Genomic DNA, 20,483 nt, shown 5'->3' on the forward strand with positions numbered 1-20,483 from the left:
AATAATACATGGCGAGATAAGAATGGGAAAAGTCGTGTTCTGACTGTGTTATTTTCCTCATGTTAGATCCTTGGTCCGTTTGAAGAGCAGGAAGAATTCACTGTGGAGGATTTCCACTTGCTGGAAAAGATTACTCTGAGCGGTTCTGCAGAGAAAGTCAAAGCCAGAGTTAAACAGATGGGAATGAAGCCAAAGCAGTATGTTTGTATTTCTTTTTGGCCTACTTGTCTCTTTTTAGTGTCTGTGATAGAAATTTGTGCATCTGTTTAAGCGTTCTCTCTGTGTCACTTTTGCATTAAGTTTGTCTAGAATTATCTGTTAGTGTTGGATTTTCTTTTTTCCTCATGTATCAAATGTTTGAAAGTATTCTGTGATGAAGAAATATCACTTTCTCAGTTTTAAGGTACAGTAGCCTGATTAAAGCGTGACTCTGCCTGTTTAAAGCTTGATATTATATTGTGCAAGGGCTGTTTAACATTTTCACTAACACAAATGCTTTAAAAAAATGACAAACTGAACTTTTTTCCCCTCAGTGCCAGTGACTTAGTTATGAAAGTTGATGCCCTGCTAACTGCAGCCCCCAAAGGAGAAGTCAGAAGAGATGTCCACTTTATCAAAGACAGCCACAGGTGGGATTTTTTTTTCCCTTTGGGATCTGTAGTCTCATGGGAAGGTATTCATGCTCCTTTTTTTGTAATGGGCCTGAAAATTGCAATGCCATCATTTCAAGGCGTGCCGAACTGCAAATCTTTTGATTTGCAGTGCTGCTGATTAAGGATTGTATGACGTTGTTTGTTGAATTTGCTCTGGTGTGCTTTTTTTGTTCCTCAGCGTGCTTCATCTCTCTCCACGTGAGAACGAGGTGTTCTATGATGTTGTGGCAATCGTTGACCCCCTCACAAGAGAAGCACAGAAGATTTCCTCCCTTCTGACTGTAAGCTGTAGTGCATTTTTATTTTTTCCCCATTATTCTTCATCATTTTCTAATATAGGAAGAACTTATAAAATCACCCCTTAAATCACTTTCACTGTAAGGAAGGGTAGAAAGACATGCAGATTGCTGAGGTAAAAAAAAATTATGATAGACTGTGTCATTTTCAGGATCATACTGGGATCCATATTAGTCTTTATATTCTTTTATAGACTTTATTCTAAATAAAATAATTAATGTCAATAAAAAATACATTTGAAAAACACTGACAAAGAAAATGTGTATGTGGCGTGTATATTAATAGCGTCAAAGCTCATTTGTTGTTTGGCCAGAAAGTATTCACAACATCCATCCAGCCATCCATTCTGTTCCGCTTATCCTTGTCAGGGTTGCTGGAGCTGGAGCCCTATGGTAGCTGGAGTCCCAGCTACCCAGCTACCATAGGGTGAGAGGGAGGGTACACCCTGGACAAGTTGCCAGTCTGTCACAGGGCTAACACATAGACACAGACAGCTATTCGCACTCACATTCACATGGGCAATTTAGAATTACCAGTTAACCTAACCCCACTAACTGCATGTCTATGGACTGTGGGAGGAAGCACGAGTGCCCGGAGAGAACCCATGCAAACATGGGGAGAACATGCAAACTCTAGACAGAAAGGCCCTGGACAGGTGGTGGAATCGAGCTCAGGACCATCAGGGGATTGTACTATCAGGGCCTCTGCCCCTTACTGCTACTGGGGTGGCTGTGGCCCCGGTGGTAGAGCAGATCAGCTACTGATTGGAAGGTTGGTGGTTTGATCCTTGGCTTCCCCAGTCTGCATGCCAAATATCCAAGATACTAACCCCAAGTTGCCCTCCGATGTGTTCTTCGGAGTGTGAATGTGTGTGAATGTTGGTTAGTTTGCACTTGAGTTTAGAAGTGCTTGTATGAGTGGGTGTGAATGGGTGAATGAGGCATGTTGTATACTGCGCTTTGAGTACTCCGGGAGAGTAGAAAAGCGCTATATAAGAATCAGTCCATTTACCATTTACTTAACACACAATGCACAATGCACCTGATCCCTATTATGGGTCCTGCAGGTGGTGAACCCACAGAAGGGCGGACCCAGGTCATCTCTTCGGGCTGCACCTAGCCTAAGACCCCTCCCTCCACGCACGCACACACACACACACACACACACACACACACACACACACACACACACACACACACACACACACATACATACACAACATAACACACAGGAACCTCGTAGGTGCCAATTCATGGAGGGGGAAATTACGTGGTTCTGTTGGCTGGTGGTGGCCTGCAGCTCGCATTGTAGCAGTGCACAGCACAGTGTGACACATTGTGAATGAGAATTAGCTCTTCCAAGTCTGAGACAATGGTTCTCAGAAGGAAAAGGGTGAAGTGCCCACTCCACATCAGAGACGAGTTGCTGCTCCAAGTGGAGGAGATGAAGTATTTCGGGGTCTTGTTCATGAGTGAGGAAAGAGGGGAGCGGGAGTGGGAGACTGACAGATGGATTGGTGCAGTATGTACAGTGATGCGAATGCTGTATCAATCGTTTGTGATCCCTTGTGGTGAAGGGAGAGCTGAGCGTAAAAGCGAAGTAGTCAATTTATGGGTTGATCTACATTCTTACATTCTTACCCTTACCTATGGTCATAGGCTCTGGGTAATGACTGAAAGAATTAAATCATGGACACAAGTGGTAGGAATGAATTTTCTTTGAAGGGTGGTTGTGCTCTTGTAGACAGGGTGAAAGGTTCATTCGTTCGTGAGGGACTGAGAGTAGAGCCGCTGTTTCTCCAGGTCAAAAGGATCCAGTTGAGGATGTTTGGTATCCGATGAGGTGTTTCAGGAATGTCCTACCGGAAGAAGGCCCTAAGTAGACCCAGGACTCGCTGGAGAGATTATGTCTCTTCTTGGGAATGCACCTGGATGAGTAGGGGAGACAGGTGGGAAGAGGGAGGTCTGGACTTCTCTAATTCTCTAATTTAACTGCTGTGCCTGGGACCTGGCCCTGGATAAGCAGTAGAAAATGGATGGATAGAAAATGTATTTGCCCCCTTTCTTATTTCTTATTTTATTGCCTATTTGTCACATTTATATATTTGATATTCACAAATTGTAATATTAATGAATGAAATGATCAGCATTTAACAAACTGCATTTTATATTTGCTTAAAATATCTAAGTAATATAATTTATTACAGGGAAAAAGCTATCCAAATCTACCTGGCCCTGTGTGAAAAAAGAAATTGCCTCCACCCTTTTCCCTAAATAAATGTAAAATTGCATTTTATACTAACTCTGGATGTCTTTGTCTAATATAAAAAAAAAGAAATCAGTAAGGGGAACAGATACTTTTTCACAGCACTGTAGTACAAATACAACATGTCAGATGCTGAACTTGAGAAAAGTTTGTATTCATGTTTGTATTATTTTCAGTTGACTTGCAAATCATTGAACTGAGATTTACTCAAACTTTCATATCTTGCAAATGCAACTGTACTATATATAATATAATATTTTTATATATATATATATATACAGTTATATAAGATATATTTTTAACTGACAAATAATTTTTGAAACTTATGTAAGGATATCTATGATTTCCCACTGAAGAACTTTTAAAAGTTCAATAAAATAAGTAACTAGTAAGAAAACAACTCGCGTGTGTCTTAACACATTTCAGCTACTTTAAGTTGTACTTGTTTCTTGATTTTTAACTGGGTCGTATTTTCTGTGAATCCTGCAGGTGCTCAGTCAAGTGGTCAATGTGAGACTGCAGGTGTTTATGAACTGCAGGGCCAAGTTGTCTGAGATGCCTCTCAAGAGGTAAGATCTAGCTCCAACAGTAATTAAATTTTCCTGTTTGGCTTGTTTGTGTATCCTCTTACTGCTGCAGACTTAGCATCTCTACCTTGGCCCGTCCTTTATACTGCACAGATGCAATCTGCTTAATAACAGTACCTTATTGCTTTGGGCCTCCACTTGCATCTCCGGGCAAATTGCTTACAACCTTCATTGTTGCAGTTCAAACCATGCAGTGAAAACAATAGTAGTAATAAAAAAACAATAGCAAATGAAAGGTTGAAACTGTTCATCAGCATTCAGCTCAGATGTGGTGTGGGCTTTTATTTATTTATTTTTCTGAAAAAGAAAGATGACCAAAAACAAAACTCCTTCAAGAATTAAACATTTACTTTCCAGGGATGATTTTCAGAATGACTTGAATTGACCAGATATAGTATCAGTATAATTAAGGATTTGTCCCTCCACAAATCACTGGCACGTCTACCCTCTTCAGCCCATCCACTCCATGTCCTCCCAACTGACAACTTGCCTGTATTTGATGTAACTGACGACTTGTTACAATTATATCAAGTAGCCAATAAAAGTAAACTATATGATCTATGTAAACTAGATGTGTACAATCAAACCACAGCATTAATCCTCTAATAGTTCAGCATATAACAACAAAGACATGTATCATAGTATTTACCTTTGTGGGAAAAGTGTTTTGTGTTTTGCTTTCTTTATATGCAATTTTCACTTTCTGCCTGACTAAATGTGAGCTCATGGGTGAAGGACAGACTCTAAAAAACAACAAACGGGAACACCCAGCCATACATTGTTGTTGGCTTTGTTGGAGAGCTGTGGTTTGTGGAAACAGTACCCTTTTAAGAAAGAAATGTCATAAAATATTATATATCATTAAATACTCTCGCTAGAAAAATCTGAAAGTGGACTAATTTTGTACTATCATTATTATTATTATTTTTAATCTTCAAGGAGATCCCGCAAATATTTTTATTTTTTTTTTAACGCAAAGTATCTACTTCATTTTCCTTTTTAGAGCCACAGGCTTGGTAATCTTACAGCTCGCCCCTGGAGATACTGCTGACGGTGGGAACACATGATTCCTGCTCTATGTCAATGGATTCATTTCATTCAGTAGTGTACTTCTCATAGCAGTGAGACTGCCGCAGAGACCACAGGGCTGCTCATCTTCTTTCTCTCACTTTTCGTCTTGTGGGGAATTGGCCATCTCACAAATTGGAACCAATCAAATGAGCACTGTGTGTTTCTTCGAGTGTGCTTGGTTTTGCCTCCTTAACTATAACTTTTCCTACTGCTCCCATCTCACTCTGGAGTCACCACGTTGCTGCTTTAGTTGGTAATAACTTCTGAGAATTCTCATTCTAAATAAGAAATGTGTTGTAGGCATTGCGAATTAAAAGAATTCGCATTGGTAATGTTTATCTACCACGTTATTTACACTCATTACAAGTCTTCTGTGTCAGAGGGCACACTGAAGAAAAGCAATTAGCATAAAGATTAGCCTGGAGCTAGCCTCTGCACCAATTGTAATGATGGAGAAAGAGAAGTTTCCAGGTACACAGAGTGCAGCACGTACTTCTGTTATTGGTTGAGCAGGAACACTGGCAGTAATAGAATTAGATTCCTCACTTTGAAGAAATTGTATATACCCAGCTGTCACAACAGGGCCCATCTCTCGTGTCCCAGAAAGAAGACTATTGCACAACATGTCATCATTTCAGTGCTTGCTGAAGAGGACAATGAGTTTTTGGATGGAATTTTTATCTCGGCCCAGTGGAAAAAGGTTCGGCAGAGCATTCGCCATTTTAGGCCTTTTATTTGTTGCATATTATGGATCATCCAATGACAATCAGTGAATCCTTCCCACCTGACACCTGACCCACTCTGAATCATTTCTTTTAAATACCTCTAGTATATTTAATTACCTTGATACCTAAAAGTAGATTAAAAAAAGTAAACCTTTACTATGCTGCAACTTGTTTTAACCAGCCACTTATCCAACATGATGATATCTAGTGAATTATTCAATAACAGATAAAACATCCAGGGTACCAGTGCTTGATTCTGTTACTCGATGTTATAGACGTTAAATTGGTTTCATTTTTGCTCTTGAAACTATGACACATCTCAGGATATTGATGCTCAAACTTGGTTATAGAAAATTGCTCTGGCTTTAGGTTGTGACACTTGGAGTGTGTGTAAAAAAGATCGTGTTGTGTGTTTTAACAGAGGTGTACTTTTAGGCTTGGAAATGCCATGTAGCTGTCTCATATACTTAAGTTATGAGGACTAAAAGGTTTTGAAAAAAGGACTTGTAAAATTACAAGATCCTCATAATAGGCTGAAATATTTGTACAGAAAAAAATAAATTGATCTTGAGGTCAGTTCATTTATTTATTTTTTTTGTTTAATGATATATATTGAACTGAAATTTATGGAATGGCCCTTATCTTGATTTTGCTTGTCTTTACAGTTTTTACCGTTTTGTCTTGGAGCCGGATGTTATTTTCTTGGCCAATGACACAGTGTCTCCAGGGCCAGTTGCCCGCTTCATGGAGCTCCCAGAAACTCCACTCCTCACTCTTAATATGATCACACCTGAGAGCTGGATGGTGCAGGCAGTCCGGAGCCCGTATGACTTGGATAACATCCATTTGCAGGAGGTATTGTGCTGCTGAGTCATTACTACCCAGTGATCTCATCATTCCCACATTTAGGTAGCGCCAAGGTGCTCCCCCCCCATCTATTTTAGTGCTCTGTAATTTGTTTGTTTTTTCCTTTCCAGGTGAACGGGGTTGTGGCAGCAGAATTTGAACTGGAGCACCTCTTGCTAGAGGGCCACTGCTTTGACCTGTCAACTGGTCAGCCTCCTCGTGGACTTCAATTTACCCTGGGCATGAGCCGAGACCCACTCATGTATGACACCATTGTCATGGCTAACCTGGTCAGCAACCTTTTGTACTACAACCCAAATTTTCTTGCACTGTGTTAACTCTGGAAGCATAGCTTCTTTGCACTAGGATTGAGAAAGCTAGTGTGAATCATATTTTAATTGCCATTACTAAGACTATTTCCACCAAAACAGGGATACTTCCAGCTGAAAGCGAATCCTGGAGCCTGGATCCTAAGATTACGTAAAGGGAGATCAGAAGAAATTTATCAGATCCTAACGTGAGTTCTTCTTCTCTTCTCTTCTCTGGAGCTGTCAAAAAAGCCCAGATGATTCCAGGGTCCTATTTGAGACAAAGAATAAATCCTTCACAATCTCCTACTGCGTGCTGCACTCCACAATGCAGGTCATTGTAGTCTACCACAATAAGGAGAATACTGGAGAGTAAAGGTTAAAACCAGGTTTAAAACTTACTGCAAATTCAGTGTAGCAGTATATGTTTGACAATAGCAGAGTCAGTCACCTGTTCTCAGCCCGAACTACATTTCACTCACCGGAGACACAAAACTAGGAAAAAGGACCACATTTATTCATGTTTATGTTCATTTGTACAATTTCTAAACATCCTATGCCTATGCATATCTTGTCTGGTGGGTACAGAGCCACAAGCATGAAAACTGTTTTGAAGTCCTGATATTTCTAGATAGACCTAAGTTATCTAAGTAAATAAGTCATGTTTATTGGGCACCTTTATCCATAGCTCAACATCAAAGTTGCTTTCAGCTAACTCTCCATTTCATTCTGGTAGCTATGAAACCCATCACTATGGTAACGTGGACCACTGCTGACATTGTAGCAATGCAAGGTTTTGATGAGTGCTCAGAGTTCTGCTCAGCATTGAGCTGAGAGAGACAGGTAGGAGGAAAGGGTTGCTATTAAAGAGAAGACAGAGTGGAGAGATGATTCAGCTGGTCACCTGCCATGGCATCTACCTCAGACAACAGAATATCAGCAGCAGAATGTGTTTTAGTTAGGATGGCGTAGGAGTCAAAGGCTTCACATACTAAAGTGAGCGAGCTGTGGTTGTCTAATTTTCCTGGATAAATAAAAACATTACTTTGCTTTGGTTTGTTGGATAAATATCTAGCAAATGCAGCTTTTTCATTCCTTGCATTCTTTTAATTCTGCACTTGAAATGTGCTTTTTGTGCTTTTCAGTTTGATCTAAAATAAATCAAATTCGTCTTTTTTCAAGGGAACCTCTTTTTATTCCGTAACATAACAAAATGACAGTGCCTTACAGCAAAGTGGTGGTAATCCCAACTGTGTATGCGAGTCTGTATGGGCATTTCTAGAACGCAGGTCCAGATGTCCCTACAATCACAGATACTTTTCTCTCTGGCTATCCTCACATAAGATTTAGGACACATACAGCCCTCGGTTCTTCTCGAATCATTTCAGACAACCAAGATTTATCCCCCAATCCTCCAGGTGAAGCTAAGAGGTGATGTCATTTTTCACCTTGGCAGTGTCATTATTCTTGTGGTTAGCGGCACTCTGCTCTGGTTAGGTGGCCGATCAGAGCCTAGTGGGAGTGTCTGCGCTCTCCAGTCCCAGAGTGTGAATTTTCCTCTTCCACCCATGCTGCCAAGACGCCTCGCTCTGACAGCGATGAATGAGATGGCCAGCTCTCCTCTTCTCAGAGCAGGGATACAGATTGATCTCTCGTGCTTTCTAAAACAAGCCCTAAAGACTGACTTGCACCGTTGACAGCAGAAGGGGCGAAATACAAGCAGCACTTGAGCATGAGCGGTGGAAGGGGTGCATTGGCTCCAATGAGAGAGGGGCATTTATCATAGTGATAAGGTTAGATTTTTGCCTTTAGTAAGCATTGAGGTTGTAATGGCTTGTAGTGCATCATGGCCTATTGCTCATCTCCGCCTGAAGTTTGCTCTCTGGTGTTTCACCATTAGGCCCGGCAGATTCTGCCTGCCAAAACACATTCTGTGCTGGGAAAATCAGTCCTAAAACAATTACATTGAAAGGCTGTTTTACGGAATCAATACTGCACAGACTTTCTCATTAAATCTACTAGTATATAGAGCAAGGCTAGGAAGTAGTGATGGGTAAAATAATGGTAAGGTGATTCTTAATGATGATGGAGGGTAATGAATATGGTCAGAGTGTGACCCTGGCAGCTGTCCCACTATTTGCTTTTAAGTGTGTGCTCACACTGTCTGTCCATTAGCAGCTGTTGTCTCCTTCATGTGTTATTTCCATGGGTGAAGCATGTAAAGCAGTCTCTGTCACTGATCAAATGTATTTCCCTTTAATGTTTGCAACAGAGACACTACAGGTCTTAGACTGATTGGGTTAGTTGAAATATTAGCTCTTGTGTTCTAATGTTCTTTGAACACAAAACCAACGAAAAACAAATGCCTTAAATGTATTTCTGTCTATTTGAGTTTCACATTTTTCAGCTTAGCAAAACTAGCAGTAGCAGTGTAAAAACAGGGATTTAAATCCTAAGAACGTTAATTTTATTGTTCTTATTTAAACACATTTGTTATTTTATCTAACAGAGACTTGACTTATGACTGTTGATGAATGTATGTCTATTTCTACGTTAAAGTCTAAGTTCTTTACATGTATACCTGTGAGCTGCAGATTGTTTGACAAATAAAAAAAGTATTAAAACTCTCAGTAACAATTAGCATTTTCTCACTCTTTATCCACTTTTTCAGGCACGATGGAACCGATTCACCTGCAGATGCCGGTGATGTTATAGTTGTGCTGAACAGTTTCCATAGTAAGATCATCAAAGTCAGGGTGAGTGTTTCCTATTGGATGTGCTACTGTAAATGTGCTTCTGCTTTTCTTCAGTTTTCTATGATATACGGATCACAAATTAATGGTGTGAAGACAACTTAACACAATCCAAGCTAAAATACACTGGACAAAAGCGACCCCTTATTTCTTTATATTTTGCTTCCAAGGAGTCAGACTTTAAAATGGTATAAGCAGTGTGCTCTTAAAAAAAGTTGAGGAAACTTGACTATTGAATGACAAAATGCATCTGGCATCTGGGACCAGATGCATCAGACCAAAGAGATGCATCTGGTCCCATAAACACAGGAAAGTTCAGTTCAGTTTTATTTATATAGCGCCAAATCATAATAACAGTTTGCCTCAAGGCACTGTTGTTGTACCGTCAGGTTTTGATCCACCACGCAGTACCATCTGGAAAGCATCTGATTGGCAACAGCTTCATTTTTCATTGTCATTTTCAGCATGACAATGAGCAACAAACACACTGCCAATGGAGTAAAAACATACCTGGGGCTCACAGGGCTCACAGGCCTCCTGAGAGCCCTGAGTCTTATTGAAGCAGTGTGGGATCATCTTCAGAGAGAATGGAAAAAAAAGACAGCCAACATACAAAGAAGAGCTTTTAATGTCCTTCAAAGAGCTTGGAAAACTATTCCTGAAGACTACTTAAAGAAATTACAAGAAAGCTTGCCTGAGCGAGGTCACGCTGTTTTGAAGAGTAAAGGTGGTCATGCCAAATATTGACTTTCAAGCCTGTTAAAATTGTACAAATATTTCCAATGTATGCGCATTTCGTCCCTGCAGCTATTTCTCATTTTCCTCACCAAATATTAAGAAATGAGAGGTGGAAGTTTTCTAAAATGTGCCTAGGATTGACTGATTACAAATTAATGGTGTCAAAACAATTTTACATAAACCATGCTAAAATATTTTCCAGTATTGTTTTATTTTCTGTGTATTTTATATTTATAGGTGCAGAAAAAGGCAGACAAGATTGGTGAAGATCTTTTAAGTGAAGCTAGTGAAAGCAAAGGCATATGGGAGTCCATAACAAGGTGCGTAATCTCCTCTTCAAATGCAGCTTATATTTGGTTGGCTTTAGGTTTAAAGCCCTTCTCCAGCTGACAGGCAGTAACAGCTGTGAGCTCATTGATGGATTGATAGATGTGCTGATGCGCCTTCCGTTTGTCAATTATACATTGCGGTTTCAGGAGATCTTACTCCTCCCCTGGATCCAGACTGCAATATTATGCTGTAAGATCTAGTCTTGCAAAAAATATGTGCTTCTGTAGGTATGTGTGTGCATTTGTGTGTTTTCCCCCCAAATCCTTCCTAACTGTGTGATCCTGTCTCCTCACTTAATGCTTGCTGTGTGAAGTGTTTGGAGCACATTTGAGAAAAGGTAGGCAGTTTTGCTGCAAACCATTTAACACCTAATACCTCTAGTCATACTCATTAGCATGCAGTGTTTATTGGTCGCTTTTAGTGCTACTCTCATAAGTATTGTAATGAATGAGAATCAGCTGTGATTTCTAGGATTTCTGCAAGTTATGAGGTAGTTTGTAGCCTGTATTCATGCATAAGGTCATTTTTTTTTTTTTTTTTTTTTTTTTTTTTTTTTTTACTGTGTTCACTTGCATATATCTGCACACACACAGCATTAAGATGTAATGTTCAGAATCAGAAATAATAGTCATAAACAGTGCTACTGGATTTATCACACATCCTGTTTTGCTGACATAAGTAACATAAAGTAGGAGTGTTAAGCTTGATTTTTTTTCCTTGTTCTGGGAATATGTACTGTTACCTGTCTGCTGGAACAGAGCAGAAGAACAGTACCCATTGTATCATAACTATGAAGAGTACCAGATCTGGAATCGCACTCTGAAATCATCCATGATGAAATGTGCAAGCTCCATGTACAGATGCGTACAAGCCCTTGGCCGAGTAACTTCATGTTGTAGTGCTTTCGTATTTCATGTTGGATGGTATTTCACAATGTTTAGCCTACGTCAGCCTCTGATTGAAGCACTGGAGAAGATGGTATATGGGGACTGAAGTTCAGCTGGTGCACTTTGAGCAGGTGGTTAAACCCTGACAGAATTTGGCAGAAAGAAACAGCTTGTCTGATGTCATCGTTTGTGATCTTTTGTTATTGAGTTTTTTTGCTCTGGCATCAGACTAAATGAGACTCATTAATGATTTATTTTGTGATGACATTATACCTGCTGCTATACTTAAAAAAATAGAGTGAATTAATGAGTGGAGAAGCTCTCCTACTGAAAGACGATAGGAGTTTGGGGAAGTTTTTTCAGCTTTGTTGCTTAAGTGGACTTCTTCGCCACAGTGCTGGATCTGTTATGCCTGGAACCTCACATTCAGTAGTGTGCTGTATTTGCTATTGGATTGTATAGTGCTTATCGGGTCTAGATATTATTTGTGGGCCCTATGTCCTGGGGTGTTTTTGTATTATCAAGTGTAGCTAAATGTTGCCATTAAAAAGTACTTGCAGTCAGAGGTATAACTGAAGTACCAATGAATGATCAAGCATGTCCTTGATGTGCTGGCAGAGGTGCTTGGAGTAGGATCACTGCTACTAAATAATAAAACAAATTGAACTGGATGGATTCTTAAGACCATTTCTAACTTAGTTGCATTTATTATCCCATGATAGGCTTATACTTAAATAATGACAATACCCGTAGCATTAAAATGTTACATAAAATGCTTAATAAGATGGTTTCTAGGGGGAAAAATCCCCCTTAAGTGGCTGTAATGTATATATCTAAAATTAAAATTCAGTTGCATTTGTAGACGAGAGTGCTTTCTTTCCTCCTTTCAAAACTAGGACAGACAAGTCTCAAGTCTGTTAGAAGCCTGTTGTCCATAAAAGAGGATATCTCTTCTCATTAACATCCTGCAGAGCAAAGAATAGAAAAAACAACTGTCTGAAACTGAGGATTAAGAGCCAGCGTGAAGCCTCAAGTTTTGGCTCACATGAATTACTTGTACACATACTGAAGTGGTCATTTAACACTTTTAAACATGTTTAATGTGAATTTCCACCATTATAACAATAAACAGTTGAGTCCCTTACTATTTGGATAGTAACACTATTTTTTCTTTTGTAATCTTGCCTCATACATCACTATTATAAAATAAAGATGTGACTGAAGTGCAGTTCTTCCATGTTAATTCAAGAGGTATGGGGAAAAATCTTGCATTAACTGTTTAAAAATGAAAGCTTTTTTATGCATAGTACTTCATTTTGGAGGGCAATTGACTGAGGAGCAGTTAAACTGTCAAGTGAGGCCATTTATCACAATATTCAAAACTTAAGCAAATTTAACATCCAGAGTTGATTCAAAGTGTTGAGCTTGTATTTATTAGCTGTTCAGTCGAACTTTTGATAGAAAGTCCAGAGAGAAAAGTATCTTCAGAACATCTAATCAAATCAAGTAGTAGAATCAAGTGACACCTTCATGAATGCAAATACAGAGGCCTGACGATAAGGTTGTAAACCACTGGCTAAAGAGCAGGAAGGCCAGATGAAGGATACAGAACAGTATGGAGAAGGAGCAAAGCAGCATGCCAAACACCAGATACTACATTATCTGTCAAACATTGTGGAGGCAATGCTTCGGCACAGGTATGTGTGGCTGCCAGAGGAATAGTGTTTATGCATGATGAAGTGTACAGACTCTACTCTATGTTTGGATTCAGCAAATTGATGCAAAACTTATCACTCAGTGCCTTATAGTATAAATTGGTAATGACTGTTATCACCACAAAAGCAACCCAAGAATTTCTTAAGGCAAAGAAAAATTGGATATTCTTTAATGGCCAGATCAGTCACCTGTCTCAGCCCAGTGGAAGAGCTTTTCAGTTACTGAAGTCAGAAAGACCCACAAACAAGAAGCAGCTGAGGGCAGCTATTTAATAGCACAGATATTACAAAGTTAGAATCCGAAGATTTCATCAAAGACGTTGTAGTTTGTGATTTTACCAAAAGATAGTCAATTTAATGGTAACAGTGACCTTAAAGCTTTACCTCATTTGTATCCTTAAAGTAGTTCAAGAGATTCATTGTAAAAAGCTGAAGACGATGTATCTCCCAAAGAAATAGTGAGATGCATTCATGTCAGCAAGCATCACTAAGTCTAAGTAACTGAGATGTTGATTGTTTTTAAAGTAACATCGCTTTAGAGCAATAACAGGACTGAGTGCAAGTGGTCCCCCCCCCCCTCACATTCTTGCGTATTCTCTTTGTTTCTTTTGGAGTTTCTCATTAGCTGCCTCTGCCCTTTGTCTCTAGCATGGAAAAAATTAAGTAATTGTTTCTACCCAACCTGAGGAACTTAGCAGTGTTCGTTATGCTGCTCTTAGAAATACCAAGCATCTGGGCCACATGGGGTGTGAGAGAGAGCAGCGCTGATGTTACCTGAGGGAGATGTTCGGGTTTTAGGTGAAGGGTGCTGTAAAAAGCACATTTGTGTCATTGTTCTTCTAAACTGAATCCAGATAGCCGGAATAGAAAGTGTTTTCCATGTATTTATTTACTGAACTCTTTGTTAGTGGGTTTCTTATATTGCTCTATATATATACTGAGATTGAGTAAGGCAAATGTATTGATTCTCCATAATGGAGAAACTGAATGTTATTTTTAACCTGTCATGGTGTGTTGCGTGTGTATATAGGTGTATTAGTCGTTACAATGGGGGCAATGAATGACTCGGTAAATGTCGAAAGACCCTGTTCAATCTAAATAGGCAGAGGGCAAACAGATGTAGAGCTTTGTCCAGTTGGTGTTGTCCACAGCTCAGGATTTATACAGAGCTCTGTGGACCCTTCCAGAGATCCAGATTATCTTGGGTGAGTCAGCCAAACAGGTTCTCACCTGACCCTCCAAAGCTGCTTATCTTGGGAACCCTGTTGTTGTGCTGGAGGCCCTTCATAATGGCTGGCTTAGTCATGGCAGGCAGTCGGCTTCCCCAGATCCCACCGATGTGTGGTGACTACCCAGAAGCCAACTGTTCAACTATCAAGAGTCATACTTTATCTTGAAGAGGAGTGCAGGCACATTATTTTCAGAACTACAGATTTTAAATAAATAAATAAAGGGCCATCACTGAGTTTGTGTTTGGGTATATCTTTCTTATCGGTTAGATGTGCCTGAAAGAGTTGGTTTTAGAGGACATGCAGGGACAAACTGTATTCTCCCTCCCCTCCCTTCACACCTCCCTCTCACTCACTGGTGTCTTCCTGAAGCCTGGGGGCTGAGGTTGTGGTTGTGATTGAGTGTGGGAGAGACACTCCTTCCCTCATCAGCAGTCTATTACAGACAAGGACACAGTTTGACTGCAGACTCATCTACCCTCCAGCACAAGTCCTGATTTCTGTCCGCTAAATGTGCCTTGCATCATGAACCACTGCTCTTTAGTAGCGGTTAGGGTATGTTGATGCATTCCCAAGTGCGGAGAGTGTCCTTACTTTGGATTTTTCCTGCATTTGTGCCCTTATCTCAGCATATAAATATTTTAGCTCATCGATTTCTATCTGTTCATTTACATTTAAGTTAATTAAAAGCTAACATTTGTCTAAAAGGTAATGTGCTGACTTGCTTGGCATTATCTTCATATATGTGTTCCACATTACTCTACAAAATCACTCTGATCTTCTGTCTTCACATTTGAAAAGCTACTAGTCTTTTTCTCTAAAACACTGTTCATTTATTTTTTAATTAATTAAATTATATAACCTTTATTTATACAGGTAGTCTCAGTTTCTCATTTACAAGAGAGACTTGTGTCCAACAAACAATATAGATTTTTTCATCTGCTATGCAATTAATAGAGTACTTGTTCCCTTACTAGGCTGATTCATGTCGATTTCCATTTCTTTAAAATTTATTGAAGTCATTTAAATCATTCAGTTGTAATCATGGTATTCCTTCAGGGCCATTCTTCCTGTGTACCCTCATCCAGCGACACCAGGGTACTAGGGCAACAGCCATGTGGATAATTCTTTAAAAGGGGGTCTGATAAAATTGCACCTGAACCATCCCAGTTTTAATTATGAAATGAATCTGTATAAAGAAACAACATAAAGGTTTAAATAAACTGTGAGGATCATAATTTCAATCAAATCTGGAAGCAATGGAAACGTGTTTACAAAATAATAATTAAAAAAGCTACTATAGATAAGTCTGCATGTTATTTTGGAAGTCTCTCCTCAGGAAAAGCTGCCACAGACTTTCTACATTATTACATGAAAAAGACTGTTGCTTTTAAAGGGGATAATGGACACTGATGTGATTGGCTTGATTTTTAACCAAGCCCTAACACAATTAACTATAATGTATGATAATTTGTTTTTTCATTATAACCCATTTTCTTTTGAAGTGGCACAAACGCCACACTGTGTCAAAATTGCACCAGTGAATAGTAATAGTGCACTTACACTTTACAGCTTGAATCATAAAAATGGTGCCAGAAGTATTTGTGTCATCCCTGCCAAAGTCGTCAATCCTATGACACGATGCTCTCATTTAAAGCAGGTCATCTATGCATAGATCTTAAGTGATTTGTTTTTCAAATGAATCATTCATTTTGTATCGTGGACTCTGTTAATGTTGTGGGGATGGAAACATGGAGAGCTGACTAAATGTTTGCTGGGTCTGTTCTAACACTTTATTTCAGCCCTCTTGTTGGGAGCCAGCAGGAGCTGAAAATCATATCAAATGTGTTGATTTCCACAGCATTTCCATCCCCATTATTATCATTTTATTTGAATAAATCATCTCGGCGTGTTGCATCGTGTTGCATGGTTTTTTGAAAGTGTTTTCTGATGGCTGTTACAGCTGCTGTTACCTCTGGCACTACAAAAGCATGGTGGCTGTTGGCTTAGTTTTGATTTATTGTCACTCTATGAAAAACACGCATCCATCCGAACACAACTGACTCGTGTATTATGGTCTCATTTACAGCATCACAGGTGGTGGCTCAAAGAAGGATGATGGAGAGAAGAAAAAAGACGACGTTCTGAACATTTTTTCGGTGGCCTCGGGCCATCTGTATGAGCGTTTTCTGAGGTGGGTCAGTTTTACTTTCCAAACACGCACTTCCTTTTCAAGCGCTACGCATTGTGTTCCTCTTATCCCTGATCCTCAAACTTAACCTTTTCCCATTCTGTCTCCATTTCAGAATAATGATGCTGTCTGTGCTTCGGCATACACAAACACCTGTCAAATTCTGGTTTCTCAAGAATTACCTATCTCCTTCTTTCAAAGTAAATCTTTGCTACATCACATAAATATTTCGCTAGGCAAACCCTGCTTTTGTATTTCATTAATTTAACCTCTGGACTTCATTTTTGCTGTGGTCAGGAGACCATCTCTCACATGGCAGAGTCGTACGGCTTTCAGTATGAGTTAGTGCAGTACAAGTGGCCCCGTTGGCTCCACCAGCAGACTGAGAAGCAGAGGATTATCTGGGGATATAAGATCCTCTTCCTGGATGTTCTATTCCCTTTAGCTGTGGACAAGATCATCTTTGTGGATGCCGACCAGGTAAAGATCAAACTGAAATGACGTAGAAAACCGCTATATTGGAGTGTGCAACTGAAAGCGAGACTTTTTGAAGTGTCATCTGTCCTTTGGCTGCTTACCAAAGTCTGTCCTCGCTGCGTCTTGCAGATAGTTCGGGCTGATTTGAAAGAGTTGAGGGATTTAGACTTGGAGGGTGCTCCTTATGGCTACACACCATTTTGTGATAGCCGCAGAGAGATGGAAGGGTATCGTTTCTGGAAAACTGGATATTGGGCGTCACATCTGGGACACAGGAAATACCACATCAGGTAAACTTCTACTAATCATTTGATCTCTGTTTTATATGTTGCTGGGAAGATCAGTAACTGCCCTGAATGTTTGTCGCTTGCGAATGTCCCTCACTGTAAAATGATGGACTTTAAATTGTTTGATATTGGCTTTATAACCCTTCCCAGATTGATGGACAGCAACAATTGCTTCTCTAAGATCACTGTCTTTTCCTCCACTGCATTGTGTTAATTCCTATGCCACACTGTTTCCACAATTGGCTTAGTGTTTTTGCTAAATAAATAATGCCATGGTATAATATGGTGTCATACATTAAACCTTAGAACTGAACATTTAACTTATAGTCAGAAACCGTTTACATAGTTGGGCTTAGAGTTAAGTGCTTTATTTTTGTATACAGTCATGGCACATATAATATCATAAATCACTGTCATGAATACAATGTTCTGCTACTTGCTAGGCTTGTGGTATTGAATTCTCCTTCTGTCAGTGTGATGGCTAATCAGACAGCGAGGCAGCCAGTGGATGAACAGAGAGCAGAACGTTTCACTTCACCACCGACTGATAGTGTCGGAACAAGAAAAGTCAGAAAACCACAGCGACTTGATTGGATATCAGCGTGGTGCTAAGCTCCAAAGAGCAGGACAAAAGCAGCAAAGATGAGAGATGATCAGTGAGACCAGGAAAAACATAAGGCATTGAATATCCTCTGGGAGACTTAAATCTAATAAGTGTTAAGTGAAACTACATATTCTGCACCTCTAGGTTTATTAATATAGTGTGTCAGGTACAATAATGTGGATGCGGCTGGGGTATTTATCTTCATTTACTTTTTTCTTTTTTTAATTCCGGTGGGATTTCCCCTTTCAGGAAATGGATTTCTAACACCTGCTTTCCATGTCTCCTCACTCTCTCCGCTCATATTTCTTCCAGCGCCTTATATGTAGTCGATTTGAAGAAGTTCCGTAAAATTGCAGCCGGGGACAGATTGCGAGGCCAGTACCAAGCCTTGAGCCAAGACCCAAACAGTCTGTCTAACCTGGACCAGGTATATAACTCAGGCATAGTGCTGTTGGATTATGTGTTGTGGAGTTTGCTCTTTCAAGACTTAATTCTCTTTCTGATATTTGTAGGACCTTCCTAACAACATGATTCACCAGGTAGCCATCAAGTCTCTTCCTCAGGAGTGGCTGTGGTGTGAGACATGGTGTGATGATACCTCTAAAACCACTGCTAAGACTATAGACCTGGTGAGTCTCACAGCAATTAGATTTGACTGCGTAATACTAAATAATAATGTGGGAGGATAAGGAGGATACACGGTCTTTGCTGAAAAATTCAGCTTCAAATGAAATTGTTCCTTTTATTGAGATTGTAAAATCCACAAGTGTCTTTTATTTTCTTTAAGTTCTTTTTGTGTTAATTGAAAAATATCTCTGTGCTACATTATATGCCTTATTATCTGCTTTATTTGTTGTGATAGCGTGCTGCAGCTGGTACAGCTCTAAAATGCAAGAGCATCCTCACTGCCACAATTGTCCATGAGGCATTGGTATTTAGGAAGCAGCCGAGGAGCAATCCTGCAGCGTCCTAAACTAATTTAGAGAATTACTGCACAGGCTCCAGTAGACTGGAATAGGAAGTATTGTTTCATTGTAGTATAGGTCACCACTTGGTAATTCAGACACAAGACATAGCCTAATGTCCTTTTAACCGAATTGGAAATCAAATTAGGTTTAAATGCCTGTCACAGACAGCGCTAAGAATGACGATCTGACTCGTTGGGAGAGAGCATCACTGGCAGCATGACTGATGTGTTTGTATCTGCTTTTCTCGATCAGTGCAATAACCCAATGACTAAGGAACCCAAGCTAGTGGCTGCAGCGAGGATTGTGCCCGAGTGGGTTGAATATGACAGGGAGATCAAAGAGCTGCTGAGACGGGTCCAGGAACAGGAAGACACAACAACACAAAAACAGATTCCTGCTGGCTCACAACATAAAAAAGGTTACTAATGATATATTTATAGGGCTACATAGTCTTTCTGTTCTTCTGCATGGTTATTCTTACCCCTTCTCTTACCACTGTGATCATTCTCAGCATTTCTTTCCAACTTTCTCCCCTCCACCCTCTGCACAGCAGACAACCACCGTGATGAACTTTAGTGTCTGCCAGCACCACGCTGAAGAGGAAGGAGGCAGGCACCTTTTGCGCACAGGCCACCTGTGAAGCTTGAAGACAGACAGTTCCATCTAAACATAGCTATGGAGTGTTACATCCCCAGCTGGAGGAGGATGTGATATTTTCAGATGCCATACCTGCTTCTGCGCTCGGTACATCTTAGAGAATCAACACGTGGTGTAATTGTTAACTGCCAGCCGTGAACTCGTGGTGTGCTGAGCACTACAGACACATCTTGTTAAGTAAGTGGTTCCTGAAAAATGAAGCTAAAATGGAGAGTAAAAGCTTGAGGCCAGTAAGGGGCTTTATTAGGTATGTGTTGAAGGACAAACAGTGGGCATTTATTGCACTGATAATGTGAGCAAAGAATTCAGTTAGCAAAGGCACATTTCTATGAATCTAATTTAACCTTTCTTTGAAAATTTTAAAAGCTACTTTTACATCTTCTTAATTTATAATTATGAAAACATTATGACTGAATTGCCTAATGAAAGTTTTTAAAATTTGCTTTTCAAGATGTTACATAAAAAACAAGTGTGTTAATCTTCTTTGAATCTACACAACTGAAATGTAAAGCTCCCCTCGGCAGACATCTGCAGCAGTCCCCTCTCCTATTTTTGCCACCCAATGATGCACAGCATGTTCTGAAGGAAGAATTATCCTTCATTATATTATATTACTTTTATTACCTGGCCCAAAAAGACCTGTAATTGGCCATAGTCTTTTGTCCCTGCCTAGATTATCCAGTCCAGTTCCCTCTCAGACCACGGAAATGACAACACACTGAAAGGTTTTTCTGGATACCAGAAAAGTTACCTGCCCAGGCTTTAAGTTACAAATTTTATCTTGGTCAGCTGCTAGTCCAAAGACAGGGGGTGTATCTTCAGCTATTGGCATTATTTTTACATTATTTTGGGGGGATAAAATACATTTTTTAACCGTAGCAAACATCGAATATCA

General features: G+C 39.8%; 1 protein-coding gene across 2 annotated transcripts in view; it reads left to right on the forward strand.

Annotated features, from left to right (window-relative positions):
* Positions 1 to 19,968, forward strand: part of uggt2 (UDP-glucose glycoprotein glucosyltransferase 2) — a 40,016-nt gene extending 20,048 nt beyond the window's left edge. Inside the window, exons 24-40 of one of the 2 annotated variants that reach the window (XM_031743258.2) lie at positions 67 to 197; positions 534 to 629; positions 832 to 934; positions 3,705 to 3,784; positions 6,264 to 6,453; positions 6,576 to 6,734; positions 6,876 to 6,961; positions 9,424 to 9,508; positions 10,481 to 10,563; positions 16,494 to 16,598; positions 16,711 to 16,795; positions 16,893 to 17,075; positions 17,202 to 17,362; positions 18,276 to 18,390; positions 18,476 to 18,592; positions 19,184 to 19,349; positions 19,482 to 19,968. In XM_031743258.2, the coding sequence (XP_031599118.1) occupies positions 67 to 197; positions 534 to 629; positions 832 to 934; positions 3,705 to 3,784; positions 6,264 to 6,453; positions 6,576 to 6,734; positions 6,876 to 6,961; positions 9,424 to 9,508; positions 10,481 to 10,563; positions 16,494 to 16,598; positions 16,711 to 16,795; positions 16,893 to 17,075; positions 17,202 to 17,362; positions 18,276 to 18,390; positions 18,476 to 18,592; positions 19,184 to 19,349; positions 19,482 to 19,507 (1,971 nt within the window). In that variant the 3' untranslated portion in view covers positions 19,508 to 19,968. The remainder of the gene's footprint in view (positions 1 to 66; positions 198 to 533; positions 630 to 831; positions 935 to 3,704; positions 3,785 to 6,263; positions 6,454 to 6,575; positions 6,735 to 6,875; positions 6,962 to 9,423; positions 9,509 to 10,480; positions 10,564 to 16,493; positions 16,599 to 16,710; positions 16,796 to 16,892; positions 17,076 to 17,201; positions 17,363 to 18,275; positions 18,391 to 18,475; positions 18,593 to 19,183; positions 19,350 to 19,481) is intronic. The other variant, XM_031743259.2, reaches the window with a different exon arrangement.
* Positions 19,969 to 20,483: the final 515 nt, after the last annotated feature.

The sequence above is a fragment of the Oreochromis aureus genome, linkage group 16, assembly GCF_013358895.1.
Source record: "Oreochromis aureus strain Israel breed Guangdong linkage group 16, ZZ_aureus, whole genome shotgun sequence".
Taxonomy (NCBI): domain Eukaryota; kingdom Metazoa; phylum Chordata; class Actinopteri; order Cichliformes; family Cichlidae; genus Oreochromis; species Oreochromis aureus.